Genomic DNA, 26,503 nt, shown 5'->3' on the forward strand with positions numbered 1-26,503 from the left:
CCTCAATGCTGACCGTCAAACATCTAAGGGAGTCAGTCTTCAAAAGGAGTGAATCTTGGGCAGGGACTCTGCCCCATTCACAGCTGACACTCAAAGCCACATTCAGTGCCTTGCAAACAATTGATCTTCAACAAATAATTAGTTGAAAAGACAAATGAACAACTGACAAACATTAAATGTATTATAGTTAACTGGCCAATCAACATGCAAATATTCACAGTTAATTGGCCAATCAACATGAAACTGTTTAAATATACAACAGGACTTATTAAAGTGGAATTACTTCTTTTATCCTTCAAAATAATATTTTATGTTTAAAAAATTCTGCACATATTTGCAGGCTGTTGAATTAATTACGTATTAGCAATTTGAGGACTTTTGCTCCACTCTATCAGCGTGTTTTTTAAACTTTACAAAATCATCTGAGGAAATGGACTCACATATTGCAACCAACCATTAATGATTACCTTTGTTACAAAAGTATTCCACTTCTTCACAGCTCAGATTTTCAGGCCCAAATTCTGTAGAAAAGCTTTCCTCCAATGGAAAGTCCCCCTTTGAGATGATGTCTGTTTCTTCTGATGGACACTCTTCTTCTTCCTCTTCAATGGTATCCTCTAGCGGCCCTTGAAAAAGAATCAGGGACACTGTACCAAAAATACCCAAAAAAGAGAATGAAAGAAAATCCTTAAATAGGATCTTTTTCATCAAAGTGGTAAGAAAAATGTATTCTACGAAGAGGCCAAATGGTACAACTAAGGGTACGCACAAAAGATAATGCCACACTCATATTCACAAGTAGCACTAACCCATGATGAGAAGTGGAAGGAAACCAGTGCCGGAAGTTACTACAGAGAGAGCAACCTCCATCTCCAATCATTTTCCACCTCCACCTCTGAGCCCAAAGCTTTCTTTTTTTATTCTCCCCTGAAGAGCAAAAGTGTGCTCCTGACGTTCATTTGTTCAAATTAACTGCCTGGTAAAGAGTACAAGTCTCTTTTGCACCGTTGTACAATTTTACCTGAGATTTTAATAAAGATTTAAAGTAACTGAATGCATTTTAATTGAACTAAGATTTTAATAAAGTCTATACTTTTAAAAATCCATCTTAAGAGTGGATTCTGAGAAAAGATTTCATTATATGTGTTTGAGGCTTAAAGGAAAATTATATATTTCTCTCCCTGATGAAAGCCTACCCTTATTCATAATTAATTGAATTTTTCTGAAATGAAAACTATTTTTCTAATGAAAAAATGTAATTTGTATTTATGTGATACTTTTTCAGTAATAAAAATACAACTTCCTTAGAGTGAATGAGAGTGAGGTACACTACATTAATGGACCGATTTTATTGAAAGGAGAAGGAGGCCTGTAGTTGTTCAGATGGATCATAAGAGGACTATGTGAGAATACCACACTGCTGATAGTCAATTTCTGACTGCCCAAAAGAATCAAAATCTCTGACTCATTTTACTAAGCAGAAGCCTGCATTTGCTCCTAAAGAAACGTGGCATTTTATGCAAGGAACACAATTGTAATTTGTTCTAATTGTCATTCATGTCAGTTCTCATCAGACAGGCTAAATACTTAAAAGGCTTAGGCAGTATCTTTCCTTTACTTTCTAGCAATGTGCTAGAAAATTTTCAGGACCAAAGGACAAATCTTATAAACAATTTAAAATAGTGAATATATTACAATTTTTATATATATGCGGGCAAACAAAAATAGGTACATACAGCACAGTGGTATACCTGGTTTTTCCAAAAGCCAGCTTCCAAAAAGCTGTATTCATATGACACTTTTTCACGGAAAGAATTAGTTAGTTGCATGAATTTAATTAAGAAACATCCAAGCAAAAAATTTCTTATGGAGTTTCTTTGTCCTTTTTAATTTTTTTTTCTTCAAAATAACAAATATTTACCACCCACAGTCAGTTCTCCTTCCATCACTATATATTTGACACTTGAAACCTATGTAATTTTATTAACCATTGTCACCCCAATAAATTTAATTTAAAAAAAGAAAGAAAGAAAAATAAAAAAAATGTTAAGGAAGAAAGGATCCCCCAATTCCAAACACTCCAATAAAGTGTTTTCTTATACTCAAGGTGGCGGGTTTGAAAAAATACAAATGGGTTTTTGTACAGACCACATTCAAAATTCATGGATCTCACATTAGGTTTTATTTTTTATGCATTATTTCAGTTTAAAACTACAGTCATTCACCTTTTAAAACAAATGTCAAGTAACAAGATATGCAAAGAATATATAAAATAGTAGTAATGTAAAATATTATAATCGTTAAACATCTGATACTTCTAATTATTAATTCTGAGTCTAATCAGTAGTATAATAAAATATATTCCACATTTTTTTCAAAACAATGATAACAATTTTGGTCAAAAGAAGACATGTAAAGCTGTCTCATTTGTGTTTCATGTAGGACTTTCAAAGCACTTTTTCTGTAATCTTTAAAATAACACAACAAGGTAGGTATGGGAATTTTTACTATTTTTATTTTGTATATCTGGAAAATAAAGCTAACAAGGTTAGTTAACTGGAATAAGGTTACTAATTAGTAAAAAAGTTGATGTGAAAACACAAGGTTTTCAAAGTACCTTTTATTAACATACCATATTACTATGCAAGCCATTCTTTGGTAGTTAGAAACACATTCCTTCATAAATAAAACTATAAAATATAGATAACTCATAAACATAAGAATCTTCAGAATTTGTTAATTCATATTAATGTAACTACTCATAGATGCTTAAAGATCTAGTGTTTAAAAGCTGAGCATTCTCTTGTTGTTCTTCTCAGATTACTGAGAATACATATTACAAAATATTGGACACTCTCCCGCAAAATCACAAAGATCATCTTGTAGATTTTATCAAAACTAAAATAATTGATTATAATTATATGCATACTTTATACTCGTACTCAGTCAATCTGTAAAGAAATGGCCCTGATATAAACAATAACAAAAATGACAATATATGAGTTTAGCTAACAAAAAATGTCTATTTTGTAAAATAAATATTTTGAATAGTTCATATATTTAGTGAATTCCTTTTTTTAATTTCTGAATGCTCTTCAATTATAAAAGCTTGTATATTATAAAAGAGAAGGAATGTGTAAGTAAAAATCAATAGTAATAAAAATGCTTTCTTTTTAAAAAATGAAATTATGAGCATATATACTAATTCTTAGAAGAGGTTTTTATTAAAGATAATATATAATGGAACAGTTACTTAAAATACTCAATGACTTAACAAATTGGCTCCCATATTATGCTCTCAAATTCAGTTGTTTTATTAAAAATTAAATTGAAAAGCTCATGTGAAAATTTAAAAGGAAACAAAACCACAATGCATTGATCTATGCTTAATAACCAAGCCATCCCTGTTACACATATATAAAACTTTTACTTATCAAAGATTAAGATTAATTCTTAATTGATAGTATACTATTCTATATTCCAAGGACGGTTTTATTTTACATGCTGGCTATCAATTTGCAAGTCCAAGCACATAACTGAAAAGAAGCACTTATTTTCAAAAACAAACTACAGAAATCAAAATGAAAAGTGAAAAATTCTTTTGAGCTCACTGTTGAAAAATACACGAGATCTCAATGTCAGTATTGAGAACAAGCCACAAGATGGTGATTTAATTGCCAACTTGTATTTCTCCCAAAGCAAGTGTCAGATTTATATAATTTACTGTACTTGAAAATGTGAAATTACTAACCGTTCCTTTAGCCATGCTATCAAATCAGGCTCTGGGGAAGAAAAATAAAAAAGAGGTTTCTCTTAAAATGCGTAGTATTTATGGTTTAAGATCAGATCTTACTCTGCTCTTTATATTGCATTTTCCTTCAACAGGAAAACCTTACAGATAGTCGGTGGCCATAAAGTAACATTTTATTTTATTTATTTATTTTTTATTTTTATTTTTATTTTTTCATAAAGTAACATTTTAAAAAGGTACGAGACACTTGGAGCACTAGTACAATTAATAGCACCAATGAAAGACGGAATGAAGGAACCTCCTGTGTATGGATTAGTGGGCACAGAAGTCCACTTCAGAAAAATCACCACCCAAAATTTGACACAAATAATAACATCTACCCAGAAAAGATTCACGATTGAGTTCCATGTGCCCTCATGGAGAAAATTACTTCTGATTGAGACCACTTGGCAGACAAGTATAAGGAAATCTGAATTTCAGCTCTTCAATTGCCGCTGATTTATAGATATCCAAACATAGTCACCAGAATTAATAGTCTCAATGTTTATAAATATAAATATTTACCTCAGTTTAAAATGCTCAAAATTAGCCATACATCCTAAAGCTACGAATGCAACAGTGTTCTATGCCTGGTCCACAACACTGTTAATCAATTTTCAGACTGAGTACCCATCCTTTCATATTTTATACCGGACGAATGATAAAGATTACTGGGAGATTCTGGGCGGGGGTTGGGGGGAGTGCTCCCATTTTCAGAAAGGGAGACAGCTGGGTACACGGCAACCACTTGAACTGACCACAGCTGCCCTTGTCCTGCTGAGATAAAGCTGAAGCAAGAAGGTTGTACAGATTCACAACACTGGACAAGACTGATGGCCGCCAAAGTAGGGTGAAGCCTTTCATTTAGCCAGTACCAACAGCTACACTGTAAAAGCTGGGCCTATGTGTAGGAGAATTTTTCATGTGGTGGTTGTTTCAATGATCTGGAATTGGCAAAGGATAAATGCGACATTCAAGATGAAGTAGTACAGCGTATACAGTGGTAGCATGAGAGTTGAAAAGAAATGAAAATAAAGAATTGGATTTCTGTGGTTAAGAAGCAGTTCAAGGAGTACTTACTCCCCAGATAAATGAATTGATGAGAAAATCCGTGCTAAAATTTCACGTGGTTAAAGAAATTCCTGACACCCATCCATAGCCACTCACTGGAGCAAAAGCCAGAAGGGAAAAAATATAAAAGATATATGAGACTTCAGAGGAAAGAGTATTAAAGTAAGCAACAATGAGGACATGGAAGAAATGATAAAGATGAATATAGTAAGTATTCAATCAAATATTCGTGTCTTTCAACCTATGTTGTCTCCATAAATAACTTCCTCCCTTGGTAGCCTACTATAAACTAGACCCACCCTCACCTTAATATCAGATTCTCTGTGTTCATATAAATTCAAAGCACTTCAGAATGAGGCACCCAAGAAAGAAATTAAATTCTACAGAAATTAATATACACTGTCAAATAGGAAGAGGGGGGTAAAAAACCAAATTCTATGGCTCTGATGCAATATTCCCCAAAAGGGGTCCTTTCTCTTAAGCACTCACTGGCATTAATTTATTATAAATTATTTTAGTTAGGTTTTGCATGCCTTTTGACTTAAACAACACAAACACTTTGTCATAATGGAACTATAGAGAGCATTCAATCTCCTCTCCGTGCATTAATATTCTAAACATTCTAGAAGCTGCACAAGACTAGCCACCTAGCAAAATGAGACTGTTTCAGCATACTGGGCAGCCTTGATTGCAACTGACAGGTGGGAAGAAAGTCACATTAAAATATTATCATTCCCAATAATTACAATAATCCATCAAGGCGTGCTCAGAAATTCTGCTAGGTGAATTTTCCCCGAAAACACAGAAATATTTCCAAACCTCTTTATTCCCGTGCTTCTTAATCTGTGCCATTTCAGATCATTTTTATATCGAAGAGCATTATTAATATTAATACTTCCATCACAAACTTGGTATCATTTTACTCATGCACAGAACAAAGAATACATACCAACAGAATAAATTTCTCAAAATCTTAATAAATTAATGAAAATAAAAATGGTGATGTTGTCCCCAGTATCCAGCTCTGTTCCGTGCTCCTTCAAAGTCATTTGCAAAAGATCTACTCAAACAAAGGAATGAGAAGGTATGTAAAACCTTCTAAAATAAAACAATAAGGATCTCCAAGTCTGACAATTTAAGCAAATATCATGCTTTAATTGTTACATAATAATTGCTCCATATTTATCATGCGTTGCTACCTTTGCAAAGGTAAATACGATAATATAAACTAGGGACAAATTCTGGTTCACATTTCTTATGTAATATACAAATATGTCAAAACTCTATACAAGTGTGCTGTATTTTAATAGGCAGGTAAAAGGAGTTAAAACAGAACTTTCCATTCTAAACTCATGTAACGTTTTTCTATATGTGATGGAAATGAGGCACTGAACTGTTATTTAAATTGGATGCCCTGTTACCTACTACTCTGAATTCTAGCCTCATATTTCTTTGTTAACTTCGGATGGTATTAATAAAATATACAATATAAAGCCCTTCCAGTAGTAAAGATTTTTAGTTTCATGTTCTATTTATTCATTTAGAAATAGAAAACAAAAATTCCTCTAAAATAAAAAGCAGAAATCCTCAAAACGGTGCCCCTCTCATCTCATTATGGAGTAGGAACATTTCTGTCTTTAGAGTACTGATATCTTTTTACTAATTTCATCCGGGGCATAATCTGTGGCTCTTCGTAGTTCCTCTCAGAGTTTTCAGCTGCAACACTCAGACTTCCTTACGAATCATTACCCTGTAGGCACACCACAAAATGCTTCTCACTTGGTTCCTATTACATTTGTCTCATGCATATCCCACAGAGCCATTTAATGAGAAGGGGCGAAGAAGAAGGATGCTCTTTGGACAGTGCAAATCCATACTAACTCATGTAATTGAGCTTAACAGCAAGAATAAAACCTTATTTCTCTAGTCTGAAAAAGTAGTATTTTAAACGAGCAAGTTCTTCCTGCAGTCACTCACTTTTAACAATAGTTGCATCAGGGGATCTGGTAGGAAGGAAACATTTTTATTAATTTTTCTCTTATCTGCCAGAAGAATGTTGATTTTTTTCATTTGCGTTTGTTGCCTGCAGGTAGCAGACCAGAGAATCATAGAGTAGAAATTCTTCTTTTTGATTAATTTCTTTCCATGTGTTATGTTATTTCTTATATATAATTGATTTTGGGCTTTGCTCATAGCTGCACATCTTTTTTATATCTGTACCAACTGCTGTCCTTCAATCTAGAAAGTTGAAGGAAATTACCTGAATTTTGTTAAGTTTATTAAAAATGAGATCTGTGCATACTTAAATTGAGTTTTGAAATGTTAATGCAAAAAAAGATATTAGAGAATTTTTAATGGAGGTTTGAATTTGACCATATTCCATTGTAAAAAGAAGGGAAGGGGGTCGGGTTTTATTCAAATTGTTTCTTTAGGGGTAAAATGAACTCTTTGATTTTATACAAATAGAGTAATATTCTTTGCTACAATGTCCTTGGCCATTTTTATGCATGGCAGTACCAACACTTCTTATATATAAATCTTAAAAGAACTTAAATTCTTTAAATGTTTTTCCCCTAAAATTCTTTGTTTAGGATTCCTTCAAATTAAATAACACTAACAAGAAAATAACAATTTTGCTTAGAACATACATAAATCTAGCAAGCACCAACTAATCTTACATAGCAGATTAAACACTGATATCACAGGAAAAATAAAGTCAGTTGAGGAAATACAGACAAATTTGAACTAGACTCTCTAATGACTAATTTACTCTCAGGAAGTAACTCAGGCATTGAAAAAATTCCGTTCATTAGTAAATGCCTTGTGCATTGACCCAAGAAATTACTGACAGTGATGGCACTGAAATTCAAATATTTTGTAATCAGGTCTCAGTCCAGAGCCCCATAAAGCTATTCTTGGTTTATTAAGCTGGTAACCCTATCATAAAGAAATATGAAAGTATATTCATTACTAAAACTTATATTTTATATGATGATGATGTATTTCAATACTAAAATTCTCCTAGCTGGTAATAAGTACAAAAGATGAAAGGCTTGTATGTTATTTTGTTCTCTTTATGAGACTTTCATGTATTCATTCATTCATTCATTCATTCATTCTTTATTTAACTGTATTTATTGAGAGTGAAGAACCTGGCAGGCATTCTGGCATTCTGTTAGGTACTAGAACAACAGCAGTGTACCAAATGGATATCCCAAGCCCAAAGGAAATAGATAATCTAGCTAAGGAGACAAACTTTATACATATTAGGCATGACATATGTGTGTGTGTGTGTGTGTATTTTTTAAAGATACTCCATTTTAACATAGGGAAGGCAGGAAAGGCTTCTTAGATATACTAAATTCTAGGCATGCGTTTTTATTATTTCCCCTGTTATAAGTTTATCTTACCTATATTTGCCACTAGAAGCAACAACTATGGTACCTTGCATTTAGCCGTGACATTTATTATAATACTTACTCAAATAAGTATTTTTTCATTTGAATTTAACTGTAATAATTGAAGACTAAATCAAGGAGAGATAACACTCGGCCATTTTTTTAAAAGTCTAAACACATAGCTTTAACTTTATTATTATTTGTATTGTTGGAGAAAGTTTATTCCATTCAACAGTGTGAAACTCGTGGATCTCTCCTGGTTATTCAAAGTGGGTACCACTTACCCTCAGACTGCCAGAACTTTGTTCAGGGAAGTGGGATCAGGCAAAGCAGAATTTTTTCTCCAAAGTCAACATCACTATCACAAAAAAACTTCAGGTGTTACCCAGAATATGATTATAGTTTTTAGATTTTTAAGGTACTAGGTATGAGCAAGAAATAAAAGGATTTGACCTATGCACAGAAACTCACATACATGATATGTGGCAGAGAAATATTTATAAAGTTAATTAATCCAAACATAATTTTATAGACTTGTACATAAAAACATACATTTTATTTACAAATTTCAAAGCACCATGAAAATATAGCTAGTCTTCTTATCTAACAAAACCAAATTCTGCAAACTAGTTGATAACATCCTACGTAGTTACGTAACCAAGTTAAATTAGTATAAGCAAAAGAGCTGTTATTTTAAAAATTATTTTATTTAAAGAGATAAATAGATAAAAGAACAGGAAAACAAGGGATGTATAGATGTAGTCTTTTGACTCTAGAATAAATACATATTTCTTTTTCCAGAGCGAATCAAAGACAACATTATTTGTTGACTTTAAAAAAGTCAATAATAATAGAATCACTAGCCAAATAATGAATGCTAAGCAAAGAACTCTGATGACTAACTTTCGTAAGCAATTTCATAAGGCAAATTTCATGAATCAAGCATGGTCCTTAAAAACATTCAGTATGCACTTCTTTGTCTCATATGCAACATATTTGTCTTACATGAAAACATTCTGTATGCATATTGCTACATGCAGGAAATGAAGGAAAATTATCAATTTACTGCAAAGATTTTGGGGAAAAAATTTAGAGGAGAAAATCAACAAAAACATTTGCATCAGGTTTTCATTACTGTGTATAAACTTGTTTTCTTCTTAACTAATAAAATTCTAATCTAACCCTCCTCTCATCAAATAGATTAATTTCTATTTTCCAATCCTTCATTTTAATAACACCCTTTCTGACCCTGCCTTGTTAAAATGATTCTTTACACATGCAATTAATTATTGATTGAACCTCCTGGAAAAAAAATGTTTTTTTTAAATAACTGCTCTCACAATGATGTCTGACTTCATCGGGTTATCACAAGTTTGTCAGCAAACAGTGGCTCTCCAGTGTTATTCCTGGACTAGCAGCATTAGCATCGAGAACATTGTTAGATATTCAAAATTCATTATCTGAGTCACCACAGATCTGATTTCAGAAACAGTGAGGTTGGGGCCCAGGGATCTGTGTTTTAACAAACCCTGCAGGTGATTCTGACACATGCTCAAGTTTGAGAATAACTGTGAAAGAATATAAATGTTGTATAGAAGTTACTTTGTAACAGCACAAATTATATTTATTATTGTCACTTATGAGACACAATACACTTGCAATATTTTGCACTTAACGCTCCATGCCTCAACTGCATCAACTGCATCAACTGCAGTTGATGGTCTGTGATCCAACTACTTTTCACCTGGAAAACTCAATGTAGTCACTCCTGATCAGTGGCAGGTTAGGTTTACTTTTTATTATAGTGCTGGTTACTCATTCTCCAAAATCCTGCCAGAGCCCAGCAAGCTCTCAAATCACATTGTTTCAGATGATTCTGGAATGGCATGGAATACATTGTAACCACGTCAGGCTGACCCCAAATGTTACTTCTCCATACCTTTCCAGGAGTCCTGGATGACGCAAACAATTGATCAGGGAGCTGTTTTACTAAAAAACCCTCATACATGTCTGGCTACCGTATAGAAAGAAAGTCTTTATACAAATGGGACAGCATCACCAGTTTTTAGAATTACATTGTGCTGTTTGAGTCTCTTAAAGACCAAGACCTTCAAACAACACAGTGTTCTCCTCATCCTCCTCTTTTGAGGATTTAGTATTTCATGAGACAGGGAGGATGCTCTGTCCAGCCAGAGAGAGCTGGTTAATCAATCAGTGACAATCAGTGTGAAGCCGGAGTTCCCAGCCAGATCACACATTTGTTCCTCCCATCATGCCTCGCTCCAACCCCTTATTATAATCAGGCGGGTGCACAAACCAAGTGTGGTCTCTGGGACTTTATGGAGCAACACCATGCCCAACCTTAATCGTTAACCCACATATGCGGCTCACAAAACTGCATGTCCTGGCACCACCACCTTTAACCAAATAGTCAAAGTGAGGGCAACTACAGAAATCTGTTCCATTTTTCACAAATAGGTGTGGCCTCCTGCTCCTGGAATGCGGCCAACTTGGCCCTCGGTTTGGGTTTGACACAGTAAATAATGATGAATATTCTTCCCAAGCCTGTACAGTCCTGCACACATGTTCTTTGCACAGCCAGAAAAAAAGTCCTCACACAAAACAAAGCATTGTTGTGGAACCCGCGTATTGGTTGGAATCAGAACTTTATAAGAATTTGCCTAATTTCACAGGTGTATGTGTCATTTTTCCAAATTTCCATTCCGGCAGATCTCTTTCATCTCTGAAGGAAAGAAAAAAACCTCCAGCAGATCTGTAGTTGCAAAACCCTAACAAGACGAAGGGGGCTTTGTGTGTGGAGGTAAAACCAAAATCAACATGTTTACTCCGCTCTAATTGTGACATGCCCTAGGACGCACATCAAAAGGGCACTTTATAACAAGTATTCTATGGTGTCATTAAACCACCATCAAGGTACCTCGATTCAGTACCTGTGAACATCTCAAGAGGCCCCAGAAAGCACTTCCCCATAAAACATATCTTCAAAAAAGACTTTTACTTTATACTAGCACATTAAAAGACTGTCTAAAGACACCGAGGCACTTGATATAGCTATATTTTTAAGAACACTTACTCTCTGGAGAATTAGGAGAGCAGGTAGGGTGCCAGTGATAACAAAGCCGGCTTATCCACACTGCTCCAGCAGTCACAACCTGGAGAAAGCATCTAAGGAGCTCTTAAAAAGAAAATGTCCTCCGCCTTATTGGCAACAAAGCCTACAACAGAATAAAAGCAAGCACCTTTCCAGGCAGAAGTTATAGGGTAAGGCAGAAGGTGGAAGGCTCACATAAATGCGCTCTCCTGTGCTGCTGCAACCCTGCAATATCTGCGTCATAACCCCTGCGACAGTTTCCATGAGGCACATTCCTATGCACTTCTGGCATAAGCACCTCTATGGCATCGCATATGGGAAGAAAAACAGGCTTGGTATCTTCTCTTCAAATTAAGTAGAATTTCATTTTCTCCTTTAAACTGTAGGAGTAAACATGCATTTCCTAACTATACTGAAGGTGGTTAAGTTATGAGGGTCTTACTTCAATGTTGATGAGATAGCTATACTTCATGAAAACCTAGAAAGTGTCTCACCCCAACCACCCTCTCATTTCACACAAAGAAATACACATTCCTTCCCTCCAAATAGAAAAACCAGCATATCAGACTTATCACGATTTACCTACTATTCAGTGCATGGCAATAAACATAGGGAAATTTTCACCTGAAGAATATTTAATTCACATTGCTCTTGAATCCATGCTTTCTAACTTTCATAAACAAATACATCTAATTTGAAAAATCTTGAAATATATGGTTTTCAATAAAGATTTGCCTTAAGCATGAATTAACGTTTCTTCAGATTGTTTTTGGTTTGCTTTTTTTATTTTGTTTTTCTATTGACCCATTACTACTTACAACTAGTATAGTCAGCATGAAGCAAAACATATGAATGATTTTTATATTAATAATCTTTTCCTAGTTCAGATATTTTCCTGCCATTGTTCAGAAAATTATTCTGCCAGGCCACACTCTCTGCTTTATATACCTAGAATATTTTATTTTGGGCTTGGAAAAATATAAACAAGTAAATCATACCAGAAAATGCAAGAAATTAAATCAATGAATAGACGTCATTTACTGTTAACTAAAGCGTGCAATCTGATTCTCCCCTCTAGCTATGATTACCTTACGCTTTCTGATAGCAAAAAGAAAGAAAGAATTTACCTGTCACCCAGCACAATCTTCTCTGGTCCAGCATTCTATCTTAGACTCAGGCTAACATTTGGCTCCAGTATTAAAGAAGTAAAAAAAAGTTCGTAAAAACGTACTGATTCCCTTTGCATTTGCAGAGGGATATCACGGTACCTGATGTTGATTCTGCCATTTTTCTCTTTGTCCTGTCTTAGTCACTAACCTCTATTTTAATAGGGACCACATTTAGTGCGAATTAGAATCATGCTGAAGGTTTGATAAAAATGCAGACTTTCAAGCCCCAATCCCAAAGATTCCACAGCTCTGGAATAGGATCCAGGAAACAGCATTCTAATCCTGCACCCCAACTTATTCTAACACCGATCTGTGTTCCAAACCTATGGGAAGAGGAGTGTGACACAGATATAAGTTATGGCATTCCTAAAGAAATGTGAGAGGCAACATAAGAGTGGATGATCATGTCTCACCAGTAAACCCATGAGGTCACTTTCTTCCTCTATACTTTAGTTCTATACTTTGCTGAAGAACACTCTGTCCTGCGCCGGGGAGGATGGTGTACGCACTGACAGAAAATTAGACTCACTAGTTCTATTGTATCGTTTTCTATGAGGCCTCCTTTCCATATCTGAAGAGACACACAATGTCAGTTTGGCCATTTATTTTGTCCATTGCGCTTGAGAATTATTCATGCACCATATGGAGATTTGGCTCATGGTGAAGGGGGGAAATTCCATTCCATCAAGCTTCCCAGAGCTCTTGGGAGAGTTAACTGTAACACAACTGAGGCAGTTCTAAATTAGGTTGTGGAAATCATTACTTTTTTCTTTGTTTTCAGTTTTGTTTTTAAAATATGTGGTTGCCTATGAAGAATTACAGTGAGGGATCCAAGGGTGGGGGTGGGGGTGGTCAGGTAGATCTGATCTTTTTATGAGCTGTTGGTGAGTGGAGGATCTAAAATGTTTTTAAGAAATCTGCCAGGATTCCAAACACAGCTACTGAAAATTTCAAAAACTCTTTGAAAAATTCAGATTCATACTGTGCTGAGTTAAATATTTTAATAGCAACCTGTCTTGTTACTATATACAAGGCACAGTAACATCTTGTGTATCTGGGAATAAGGCATCGAGAAAGAAAATAATATGACAGATCACTAACTCAACCTAAAGCTTAAATAAATTTAAAACAAAGAGGGGGAAAGAGGAAATTAATCTGTTTGGATAAAAAGCTTTCTATAATCGGTTAGATAGTAAAATCTATTTTCTACAATACAGAACTGCACTTCTAAGAATATGTTTGAGAGAATGAAGACACAAAGCCACTCCTTTAAAAATCCCATAAAATTGGCTGATGCAACAATTGTGCACAAGGAAAAAGAAAGAGCATATTCCTGACTATGGAAAGAACCTGCTTATCTTTCAGCTTCTAAACCATTTAGATCTCTTCCCTAGACTCTATCATTTTCTATCATCTGTGGTAAGAACCCCAGGGCCTATGGCCAAATCGACATTTTTATTAATAACCACAAAAGTCCCTTAGAATGACTAGCCTTCCACACGGGTCTCAATTTTGGTTCCTTTGCAATGCCAGGGAAATCACAAATCTCACCAGGAACTCTCACTGATAAGGAGAAAACGTCATGAACTGAGTGTTTTGGCTCCTGGCCAAGGACCATTCAACACACCCACTCATGTGGTCCTGGCTCTGCCATCTTCAATTCTGAGAAGGAAAAAGAACCAGCAACCAGGACAAAGCTGAGAAGGATGACACAAATTCTAAATTGTGCTGATCTTCTATTGTACAGCCTAACTGGATCTGTTATTTCAGTATGTTAAACATATATAAATTAAGAGCCCCTAGGAGTTGAGGGTTAGAGATGGGGGAGAAATTTGGAACATAAGACAAACAATATGCTAATGACTAAGAAAGAAAAGCTTTTCCTGTCTCCCCAGAAATTATTTCTTTACAAGATGCAATAATATTTTAAAAAATATACTTCATATTTTCAGTCAGATTTCAAAGACATTATTTAAAATAATCTAAATATACACTAAGAAAAGACTGTTACAATAAAATTACAATACAAAATAAAAAGTATAACGATAAGCAATAATACATAGACTGATGGTCCAGAAAAATAGAATTAGTGACACTCATGACAAATGAAGAGAAACCACATGAGACTTCAAGGTAATAAAAAACAGTTAAAAAGATAAGAGATGGGAAAGAAACACTAGAGAAGACTGGTTATGGAATGCAACCCACTAATAACAGATAGTCATAAATTTAAGTAAACTGAGGAAATGATGAATTGGCAATATGTATATTAAAAATGTATGCATATTAACAATGTCTAGACTTGAACAAAGCCCCTATATTTGAGATTAAGGAAAATAATCAAAATCAATACCAAGTTCATCCTTGTCATATTTTTAAAGAGCATTAGTAAAGAATCATCTTTTTTACCCTAAGTCCATCTTCTCTCACCAAAGCTATCACTCAGCAAAAGTAGATTTCCAAAAAAACAAACCCATACATACATGCATACATACATACTACATACATAGCTAGCAAAAAGCAGAAGGGAAAGCTAGCATAACATTACAGGGAAAAGCTGTAAAAGAACATTATATTCAGTTAACTCTAAAATTTATACGTGGTATTGACCAAAACAGTGCCAGATCTGCAGGGCCTTACAAAGTACATCATAAAATATCATTTCTACAGACCTTATTAAAAAATGTTCTCTCAATTTCAGAGAGATGAATTCTTAGCCATTAAGAACAGCAAAACTGTGCTTAAAAATATTTTTCAGAGAACACTGAAATTTGCTAAATATAGAAAGATACTTTTTAAAAATGTAAATTACAAATAAAAGAAGTTTGATTCTAATGAGTCTAAATGCCTGTTTAAACTAAGGTAATAGAATACAATATTAGAAAATGTATTTTAAAACAAGAATTAAATTTTACCACGGTTATCAAACATCAAACATAGATTAATAGAGAACAGGGAAGTAGGGTTGAAAAGAAGTCAAAACACCCAATTATCATTCCTCTGTAAAAGAGGGTTAAATTATTTTGGTTTCATAATTAACCATTTTTTTAAAAGGGTAATACTTTAAGATAACATTTAGTAGGCTTTCTACCTTTCGTATGTTTAAAGATATTAAAACCAATCAATAATAAAAATATATTCAAAAACACAAAGTTAGAATACAATCATTAGGAACACAAAAGCAGAATGCTGTATCTAGACAGTAACTGAACAAGTTTATAATTGGAATAAAAAACAAAAACATTCATTTTTTTCATTGAACATTTAAAAATGTTAAAGATGCTTCCACATGAAAACATAGGCAAATATTTATTAGTCAGCAAGCATAAAGGAAAATACAGGAATGCTGACAATATTAGTATCACACAAAATTTAAAGAATTACAATTAAAGTTATGGGATACTGATTTTAAAAAGTCAGTAGCAGTACCAATTAGTAAAAAACATCCACAAACGATTATCATAATGGCATACGTTGAGAAATAAAAAAAATAGAGAATTTGAATAACTAACAAAATACAACCTATATGTACAAAATTAGATGTTAGATACTATTATGTTTCCTATAAACAAAGAATAAATTTTTATAATAATTCATAAAACATATACTCTCACCAAACATTAGGTATTTCAATAGTTTCTAAAAAGTAAATGTATTACAACGCAATGCAATCAGAAATTATATGTAATGTGAAAAAAACTTAGAATTTTTCTTAAAAATAACTTTTTGAAAGAATAAGTGATGTGGTTTTGGTAGTTTTATGTTCAAATGCTAGCTTCCTTTATTACTGGTTTTCTGACTTCAGAGTGCCTAAGAAAGGCAGCAAAATGACCAGTAAGAACTCCAGTGATGTGCATAAGATTTCCTGAAGGCAAATGATGAAATACATATGGAAGGTCATGATAGGAATACACAAAATCATTTCAGAGCATCCAAATGTTGCAGAGGAGACAGGCCCAGAGATTCTTTGTGAAAAATGAGGGGAAACTGAATAAGAATCGATACTGCCTTTATTTTGCACCCCTATGTTTATTGCAGTTCTATTAACAATAGCCAAGACATGGAAACAACCGAAATGCCAATCGGTAGATGACTGGGTTAAGAAATTGTGGTACATTTATACAATGGAGAATTCCTTGGCCATAAAGAAGAATGAAATCTTAACATTTGCAACAATATGGATGTACCTAAAGAACATTATGCTAAGTGAAGTAAGTCAGACAGAGAAAGACAAATACCAGATGATCTCACTTATATGTGGAATCTAAAGAACAGAATAAATGAACAAACTAATCAGAAACAGACTCAGAGATAATAGAGAAAAAACTGAGGTTTGCTAGATGGGAGGGGCATGGGGATGAAGGAGAAGGTGAGGGAATTAGAAAGCACAACCAGAAACCACAAGATGGCCACGGGGATATGAAAGACAGTTTGGGGAATATAATCGACACTGTTGTAAAGATTTTGTAGGGTGTCAGATGGGCACCTGTCTTATTAAGGAAACCACATCGTGGATGGTGTAGATGCCTGACCACTGAGCTGTACACCTAAAGCTGAAGCTGAATAATAATGAATGTCAACTATAATTTAATACATATATATATATATATATATATATATATATATATATATATATATACATATATGCACATATATATATATGTGGTCACAGGATGTGGAGTACATCATAGGGAATAGAGTCAATGGAACTGTAACAGATATATATGATGTCAGGGGGGTAGTAGATTGGGGGAGGGGGTTGTCACTTTGTGAGGGATGTAAATGTCTAACTATTACATTGTTTTGTATACCTGAAACTATTAAAAAAGTAAAAACAACAACAACAAAAACAAAGTAATCCTTAATTCCTATAACCTTTAGGAATTTATTAAATAGCAAACACAAGTAAATAAAATTGAAGAGAAAATACAATAAAACAGATTTTTTAAATGAGCAGAGCATTATACTAATAAAATTAAAAATACAGTAAAAATGCAAGATTTCCCTTCAAAAAGCTTACTAAATTTTAAAAAAATCAAAGTAAAATACCTAAATTGAAACATGGTTAAAGGACAAATCAAAAACACATATTATACAATTTCAAAAATTAAAAACTCCTTGGATTAATTTCATCCACAAATATATAGGACATTGAAAAAAAACATCAAAAAATTTAATGAGAGACAAAATAACTTGTTTTATAAATGTGGCTACATAGCACAATCTTAGAAGTAGAAATCAAATATTATAAAGATGCCAATAATTCTGAAAGTAGTTTAACTATACAATGGTATTCTATTTTAAAAATCCTTGGATAATTGTTAGGCATTTCAAAAATATGAATCTAAAAAGAGCAATGTTGTTAGAACTTTCTGTAATGATGAAAATATTCTATCATTCTGCACTGTCTGATATGGTAGCCACTCACCCCACGTGCCTATTTTGAGCACTTGAAATTGGGCTGACATGACTAAGAAACAGAATTTTCATTTTATTTAACATTAATTAACATAAATTTATATTTAGATATTTATATATGGCTAGTAACGACCATGTTGGAGTGCAGCTCTAGAACATCGGGAGGAATACACAGTTAAGAGTTGCAAACAAATATTATAGTCCAACCCAAATGCATACCAGGAGTACAAATATTCCAGACATGAGATAAAATCAGAACAATAAAAACATTATCTAGTACCATGATCATGGTAGTAAAATAAACATTTAGAAACAGATTATCATTTGTAAGAATTTAATAAGGACATTTTTCAAAAGAAGGGAAGGACTAATAAATTAATTAAGTTGAAGTAACTAGTTAGCAATTTAGAAAGAAAAATCAATTTAGGCCCTTATCTCCCATAATTTAAAAAATCAGTTTCAGGTTCTTTTTTCAAGAAGTATACCAAAAAACAATGACCGTAAGAAACAGAAGTGGTTATCAATCAAACCTTTGCATGGGGAATGATATTTTAGACACAATGAAAGAAATCACAAGGCAATAAATAAGTGGACTCAAGTCTCCATAAAAAAATAAATAAATAAAAAAGGCAGCATAAATCTAAATATATTTAGAGCTTTTCTTATGTCAAAATATCAAAAAATATATGTAAAAATACAGCATAAGGGGAAATATTGCAGCAAATAATTTAGATAACATTTTAATGCTTTATAATAATTATTAAAGTGTTCAATAATATTTTTTGACACTGCTCTGTGCTTGCCAGGCCTTATGCTAGGTGGAGGGTATGCATGGTGAATACAGGTGACAACATTCCTACGCGCATGGTGATTAGGTCTAGTGGGACAACAGCAATTAAACCATTTTTAAACAGTTTTCTCAAGCCCCAGAGTGAGGAGTCATAGTTGATGCCTCTTTTTCCCTCTCTTATGCAACAAATTTATCAGCAAGTATTTAAAGGTCTACCTCCGAAACATAACCCAACTGACGGCTTCACACCATCTCCACTTCTGTGTCCCTAGTTGAAGCCACCTTTCTCACCAGGGCTAACACAGTGGCTAGCCTCTAATCTCCAGGAACCCACTCCAACCTCTCCTACAGGCAGGCCATTCCTTGTCATAGGGATACAAATTACATTTTGTTACTCCTCTGCTTTCATGTTTTCTATCTGTACTTAGGATGAAGTCCAAACTCTGTATCATGGCCCACAAAATCCTACAAAAGGGCCGGCTGGAAGTTGGCTTCACTAAGTTCCTTGAGATAAACTCGAAGTCCTTGCTCCCTCTTTCCCTCCCTCCCTGGATCTTGGAACATCAGCCCTCTTTTATTCTCTCAAAAGCCAAAGCTTGTTCCCAATTCAGGGTCTATGCACTTATTCTTCCCTCCGCCTGGAACACCACCGCTCTGATTCAGGTCACCCGTGAGGTTTGAGCTCAAATATCCCCTCCTCAGGGGGCTTCGCTGCCTCACCCACTCTGACTCCCCACCCCCCTCACCCCTTTTCTCCGCATGTTTTCTATTGTGAAGGCTCTGGAGAAACGGGTTCTCTTACACAAGTGGTGCCAGTGATGCTATACAAACCTGAGATTGTTCCCAAGATTTGACACGGGATCGCCATGTCTAGAAATCTCTACAAATTAAATAGTCCAAAACATGCTCATTTAAATGTCATTTTAAATATTGATATATTTTAAACCCACAAATGTTCCAAAGGAAAAAGTGTAGAGATTCAGAGTTTGGGCACTTGAGACACATAATCCAGATAACATCAGCTTAAAATTTGCTTTACCAATTACTAATTATGTGATGTGAGCCAGTCACCTAATCAAAGTCCCAGTGTTGTTGTTTCTTTAATCTGTAAAATTAAGACAATAAGTGAACATACAGCATAGAATTCTAAAGAGGGTCAAACAATGTATTTTAATAAGTCTCTTAACTCAGGAGTTCAGTAAATCTGATTGTCTACTATTGAATAGTAAATGTCAGCTATTAATCTAGTGTGTTTGGGTTCAATTCCTGCCTCCAAAATATTACTTGTTTCACCTTGAATAAGTCTCTTTATTTTCCTGCACCTCTTTTTTTCTCATTTGTAATATAGGAATGATAAATCCATTAACAATTGTGAGGTTCTTATAACAATATTTGACTATAAACACTCAAAAATATTAACTTTTATTAATATTTATGTATTCAAAATGAAATACTATTTAGTCACTAAAATAATGATTAGAGCTATTTGCCAATATGTTTCCAAAGCTTTAAATGGTTCAAATTCTGAGTCATTAATTCAACTCATGGTTTTTAGCCTTAGAAATTATTGGAGAGGATGACAAAAATCAGTGTTCAGCAAAGTTCATCACAATGTTTGTTGTAAGAAAGAAGTTTTAGAAACAATCTAAATGCTAATACAATTTGGTTTCAAAAAGTGTAAATCCATATCATTTAGTGCTGTGCAATTTAAAAAAAAACAAACTCTGAATGCTGATGACACAGACAAATGTTCAATATATACTAAATGAAAACAATCACACAATACGATCCTATACAGTTAGCTCCAATCAGCTTTAGATCAGAAAACCAAAAAGCTAAGCTTGCCAGAACTGAGCCTAATTATGTTGAGTGAACAAAAAAATCTCTAAGTAAATTTCATGAGTTCTTTTTATTGGAGTTGGTGTCCTATATTTTGTGAAGTTTGTCTTCTTTTTTCCCCCTGCCTGGTTATCAAGTTAAAAATACATAATTTGAGTAGCAGATATGTTTTGGAGTTATATATAACGTTTTCCATATATGTTAACAAATCATATTTGTGACCCATAGGACGTGATGTGGCTGATTAAACTTCTCGTTATGGCTCAAAGGTGCTTAAAGTAAATGCAGACACTACACGTGGTTCTTTCACAGTCTACACACACTCACATCTGATTTTTTTCTTTCTTAGGGGAGACCAATTCTTCTGAGGAAAGAAGACAATTCCTAAACTCACAGTTTGTTGTGTTGATATATCACAAATCACAAGTATGATTCACTTATATAGCAAGAAACTACAGAAAGTTTTACTAAAAGGTAGTAGTTAGACATGAAGTCTTTACTTCCATGGAACAGAATTGCAGGTGACAGCCATTTCCCGTACTTCAGAGAGTAAAAATTCCTCAGTAGCTCCATTAAGCACTATCATTTTAAAGACAGTTTTTAACATGAAGAACCATCATAAAAAGAAAGTACAAAATACCATAATCTTATACTATAGCATTAAAATTAATAGTGATCATGAACACATATACTGAGAAACATAAAAATATGATTTTCAACAAAAGCATTACAGCAAATCTGCTTTGCCTTAAGGTAACAAATGTTAGCTTTTTTTTTTTTCAATCCTGTGGGTTCCAGAATATTTATTAGGTATTTTTAGATAAGGTTATGTTACTTAAGTTATATAATTATAAAATCTGGTATATCACATCAGATTAAGGCGGTTCCCTTTTATATCCTTAACTTTTTCATTTTGATATGTATCTTTATTATGACATCAATACCTGACACTAATGATTGTTATGCTGGTAAAAGGGAGGAGCAGAAAGAGATAAGATATAAGGAGATGAAACAAGAGAGTAAGAAAAATACAACTAATGAAATGGCAAAAGCAGAGCAGATGATGGAATGGTGATCTGAGCAATAGGTTGGGGCAGTGTTTGTTCAGAGCTCAAATCAAGACAAAATTCCATTATTTCGGGTTTCTTGTGTGTTATTTCTTGAATATTGCATAATTAACATCAACATTTACTTTAATCAGAATTTCAATAGAAAATTACCTTGTTCTAATGTTACTGGCAACATTCAAAAGCACATAATTAACAATACAAATTACTTAACACAAGGCACAAGGACTTTTTTTTATATGAAATATACAAACTCAATATTCCTATAGTCACTGAAACACAATTATTAGCTATCATTAGCTTTATTTCCTTGACCAGCAGCATCTGCATTTTGTTAGACCTTTAAAAAGCTGTTCTAATGCAAGTAAATATTGTCAGGAAACTTCCTCATTGCCCTTGAAATGCAACACAAAAAGTAAGCCTGATGGATACACACTAGCTGAAGAGATGTATGCCCTCCTCAAATCAGCAGATGAAGAATGTCTTTTCCTGATGTCTGAACCAGTCTGCATTCCTCACTTCTGTTATCTAAGGAGGGTCTTTTCCACGTTGAATGTTTCTTGCCTTCAAAGAGCCCAAAGCCTGTTCTTCATTCCCACACCCACCAATGCAACATGGAAATCTCAGTGCAGAAATATGTTAAAAATAAGGATCTAAATTTTTCTCATTTCAAGGACTCAGATTGAGAATAGGTAGAGTGTTCATTCCCACCAGGCCAGAGAATGAAGGGTACTCACGCTCTTACCAAGCACCAAACACTAACATTTTTGACAGGCAGCCTAGAAAAACTCAACAGGCACAACAGACACGCATTCATATAATCAATGCTTGCATATTTTCCCATTTTTAATGGAAATCCATATGAATGTTTCTCTTTCTCTCTCTCTCTCCTCTCTCTCTCTCTCTCTCTCTCTCTCTCTCTCTCTCTCTCTCTCTCTCTCACACACACACACACACACACACACACACACCTCTTTCATTCTTTCTTTGTTTCCTATTATAGGCTAGCTTGACCTGATACCCACTGATTCTGAGAGATACAGGTGAGTGTAAGCTGGGTGGCTATAGTAAAAATACAGATATATGATATTTTTGGACGCCAGAAAAAATATTATAAAATGTACACCAGTGATGGACATGTAATAGAAAATCATAAGCTTAAACACTTGAAATTATGGATCTAAAAAAATAATAAGCACTTTAAAGCATTAGTCTCAGACGTCCTAACGTAGGTGTCACTTGAGAAATAATTGGTTATAGCCTACAACTGAGATGAACAGTCAGAAGATGTTCTTCTGTTGAAATCTTGGCTCTAGCCCGACGAGCTGTCTGACTTTGAGTAAACCTCAGAAATTCTGAGTCTTCATTTCTCACCTACAAAATGGGAAAATATCTCATAGTAGTTCTAAGTTACATGTATCAATTATGTAATGAGTTTATCATGATGCCTGACATAGCATAAGGGTTTAAAATCTGTCAACATGTAACGTTTGAAATACCTTTATCAATAATCATAGCATGCTTTTGGAAAGATAACAACAACAAAACCACTGAATGGGGAAAACATAGCAGGAAGATAAACATGGGAAAACCATACCTATTTTGACGTCTTGAAATAAAATACGCACCTAGAAAGAGGAACTGGCTCTGCCAGGGAGTCTCCCTTTAAGAGTTCCAGACCCTTAAAATAATTGCTCTAGGTGGTGTGGGAGGTTCCACAATTATTGTAGCTAAAGAGAATTTGATAAAAATGTGGATCCTACCATCTCTGGGGTTATCAGTGTCCAAATGCACTAAGAATTAAAGTATTCCCTTCTTAAAAATGAATATAGTATAAAGGATTTCTAATTAGAGGGGACACATGGTAACACTAAAGATAAACCTCTGTTCCATGAAAACAAAAATAAACTTCCGTTTGAGATTAAAGGAAGGCTCTCCAGGCTCTTTAGGAAATACTGAGAGAAAGTGCAAAATTGAAGGAAGCACAAACATAATGAACATAGACAGAGCAGGGCAGCTTCTGCAGAGGAAGGATTTGGTTGGGCCCTGGGGACATTCTTTGCAAAAACTCTTGCTTCTGTGTCATGGAGATATGTAGGGACTGTAATAGCCTGGACCAGACCCAGTAGAAACAAACTAAAGATGTCTTACCTTCCATAGTGCTCATTTATTTGTGATTTATACTGAATTACAAAGTTCTAGTCACAGACACTACCCAGAGACCACAATGGGAAAAGGACCAGAAAAGGCTGTTTGACACACACACACGATTCCAGAAAATCAAAAAAAAACCCTGCATACTGGCACAGAGAAGTCCCTTGTTTCATGATTCCAAATGCTGCTTCATAAGGATACACTGATTTTAAAATGTTGGAGACATGAAAAATACTACTCAAAATTCAACTCGTTTCATGCCGCACCCTTTAATTTATTTTATTGCCTCAAGGGTGGAAAAGGCATGTTCCTCAGTGTCTGCGAGACAAGAAACAGTGCCAAGCTAATGCTAATGGGAATTCTGTGGCCAGAGCCCACACTCGAAGACGTTTGTGCACACTTCAGTTTGGGATTTACCCGCTTTTACAAAAGAGCATAATAATATGCATCCCAGAAGAGACAGCCTTTTTGTTTTCAAACTATTGTCTGAAACATCGCACCAACTCAGCCCTCTGAGAATATAAAACATCTGAATTAAATTCTGAAAAAGTGCTCTATATGGAACTTTTAATAACATTTTAAAACTCTCAATTTTCAGGTACTCTTAAAAGAGTAACTTTCTTTGAAACGGAACTAACGAGTAGCATATTCCCTCATGAAATAAATAACAGGAGCGGAGAGATAAATTTCCAGAGTAGCCAAGTCCCCAATGAAATAAGTAACACAAGAGGACAGTGACACGTTTCCAGAGAGTTAGCATGTCAGTAAACAGACACATTGGAAGAAACACCTTCCTCTGAACAAAGGCAGCAGAATGCTCCTGGAAATGCCTGGCTTTGTTTTGCTCTGACCAAAACTCACCACCCTGCTGGAGCATCTCAAAACGCAACCAGCAATCAGAGGCATTTTAGGTGTAATTTTCTAAAAATTAAATCTTCAAACTGGTAACTTCCCATTTTAGAGTTAGGAATGGGAAGAATTCTCACATAGACCTAAGGTGCTTTTAATTACTATAACTTTCACAAGTATACTGGCATTTTTATTTATTTGTTTGTTTTTATTTTTCAATTACAGCTGACATTTAGTATTATATTAGTTTCAGTGTACAGCACAGTGGTTAGACATTTACTAGATTTACTGGAGGAACACTTTGTAGACTCCTACTTTAAATTAGCATTTTGTGAATCAACATCCAGAATCTCAAGTACAAAAACATTGGCAGTGAAAATAATCTCACCAACATTTTCCTTGCACAAAATAAATTTCTTCCAAGACTGTCCAAAGTGACTACAGCATTGCCAACTTACCTTGATGTAAGAGCAAGTGGCTGATTTGTTATAATGTGAAAAATGCTAGGGCTGAAATTTTTGTCTTTGCCTTATATAGGAAGAAGAGGCCTTCTTCCAAAAATAGTTTACCTACAATTGCATGGATAGTATATGAGCATCTTTAATTCCTTTTAAGAGAACAAATTGCTTAATTTAAGTATCCTCAAAAACTGGGGATTTACCCATTTTAGTGATACATTTCATATTTGAAACTTTAAACAATAATCTTTTCAGTATGCCTCAGTTATTTTCATTAGGCTGCCTTCTGTGCCAGCCTCTTTTCAAAATATTTTATAAATCAGACTTTTCATTAGTTTGAAGGTCTCCCATCTCTCAGTCCATGCCTTTAGAGCACATCCTAGATAAAGCAGCAACCTTACTTACCCGTCATTGATTCTAAGTCTTAAAGGCAGGATACAGAACTTGCATTTAAGGTCATAAAACAAATTATTTGACACCACAAACGAGCTGCAAAACACAACTAGAAAAGTTAGCCCAATCTCTCATTTAGAGATTGAGGACTGAAGTTCAAAGGGGTGAAGCAATTTGCCTGTTTACATGTTTCAAAAATATGCCTACTGATCCTCTTTGTAATTTGTTATTAATTATGCAGCAAATAAAAGTGCTGCTGATGAGATTATAGCGAAGTCGTTTTCAACCAAAATTACAATGATTCAAAACGAACGTTACTTCTTTATAGGTATTCTTCTCTCCATCAGATTATCTATCATTCATTTTCGTATGTTCCACAATACTCAGACAAGTGTTTCTAGTACACAGTTGTCACTTAACCATTTTTGTGAAATGCTAATGTGTTGTAGCAGGAAGGTACAGAAAGGAAAGTGATATTTCACAAATACATGTGCTATAATGTGGCTTTACCAATGGTCTCTATAACATGTAGACACACTACTATTATTTGCAATTCAGTCACTTGAAAACTATAATTACTTTCCTTAATTTACTATTACTAGTTGTAAGCCATTTTGCAATTCAAGAATTAAGTTTCAAATGAATAAATAAAAGCACTGACTTTAATTCTGTCTTGCTAACCTTTCTGTCTTCAAGAAAAGTTAACCTTTGAAGAGTAAAGATTGTGTTAACATAAGCTAGACTGATGGAGGCAAAATGTGTTAATTTTAAAATGTTAAAAATACCAAAATTCATAATAGGCTTCACATCTTTCTTTTCAAGGTACTTTTAAAAATTGGTCAAAATCCATGTAAGATTATTTTAATATTTTGACAATTCATGGAATATTGTGAATGTATACAAATTTGGGCAAAAATCCAATTAGTGTTCAGAAGTATTAGTAAATGGGTATCGCTGCTAAACATTTAGGAAAAATAGGTAGAAATAAATTGCAC

The 26,503-nt window shown here is 34.1% G+C and overlaps 1 protein-coding gene across 6 annotated transcripts in view; it reads right to left on the minus strand.

The window, feature by feature from the left end:
• Positions 1-26,503, minus strand: part of ZFPM2 (zinc finger protein, FOG family member 2) — a 448,655-nt gene that overhangs the window by 348,631 nt on the left and 73,521 nt on the right. For 2 of the 6 annotated variants that reach the window (XM_081070486.1, XM_081070489.1), the window contains exon 2: positions 468-626. The exons of the other annotated variants lie outside the window; for them this stretch is intronic. In XM_081070486.1, the coding sequence (XP_080926612.1) occupies positions 468-626 (159 nt within the window). The remainder of the gene's footprint in view (positions 1-467; positions 627-26,503) is intronic. 6 annotated transcript variants of the gene reach the window in all.

Source organism: Rhinolophus hipposideros (genome assembly GCF_964194185.1).
Source record: "Rhinolophus hipposideros genome assembly, chromosome: 13".
Lineage (NCBI taxonomy): Eukaryota > Metazoa > Chordata > Mammalia > Chiroptera > Rhinolophidae > Rhinolophus > Rhinolophus hipposideros.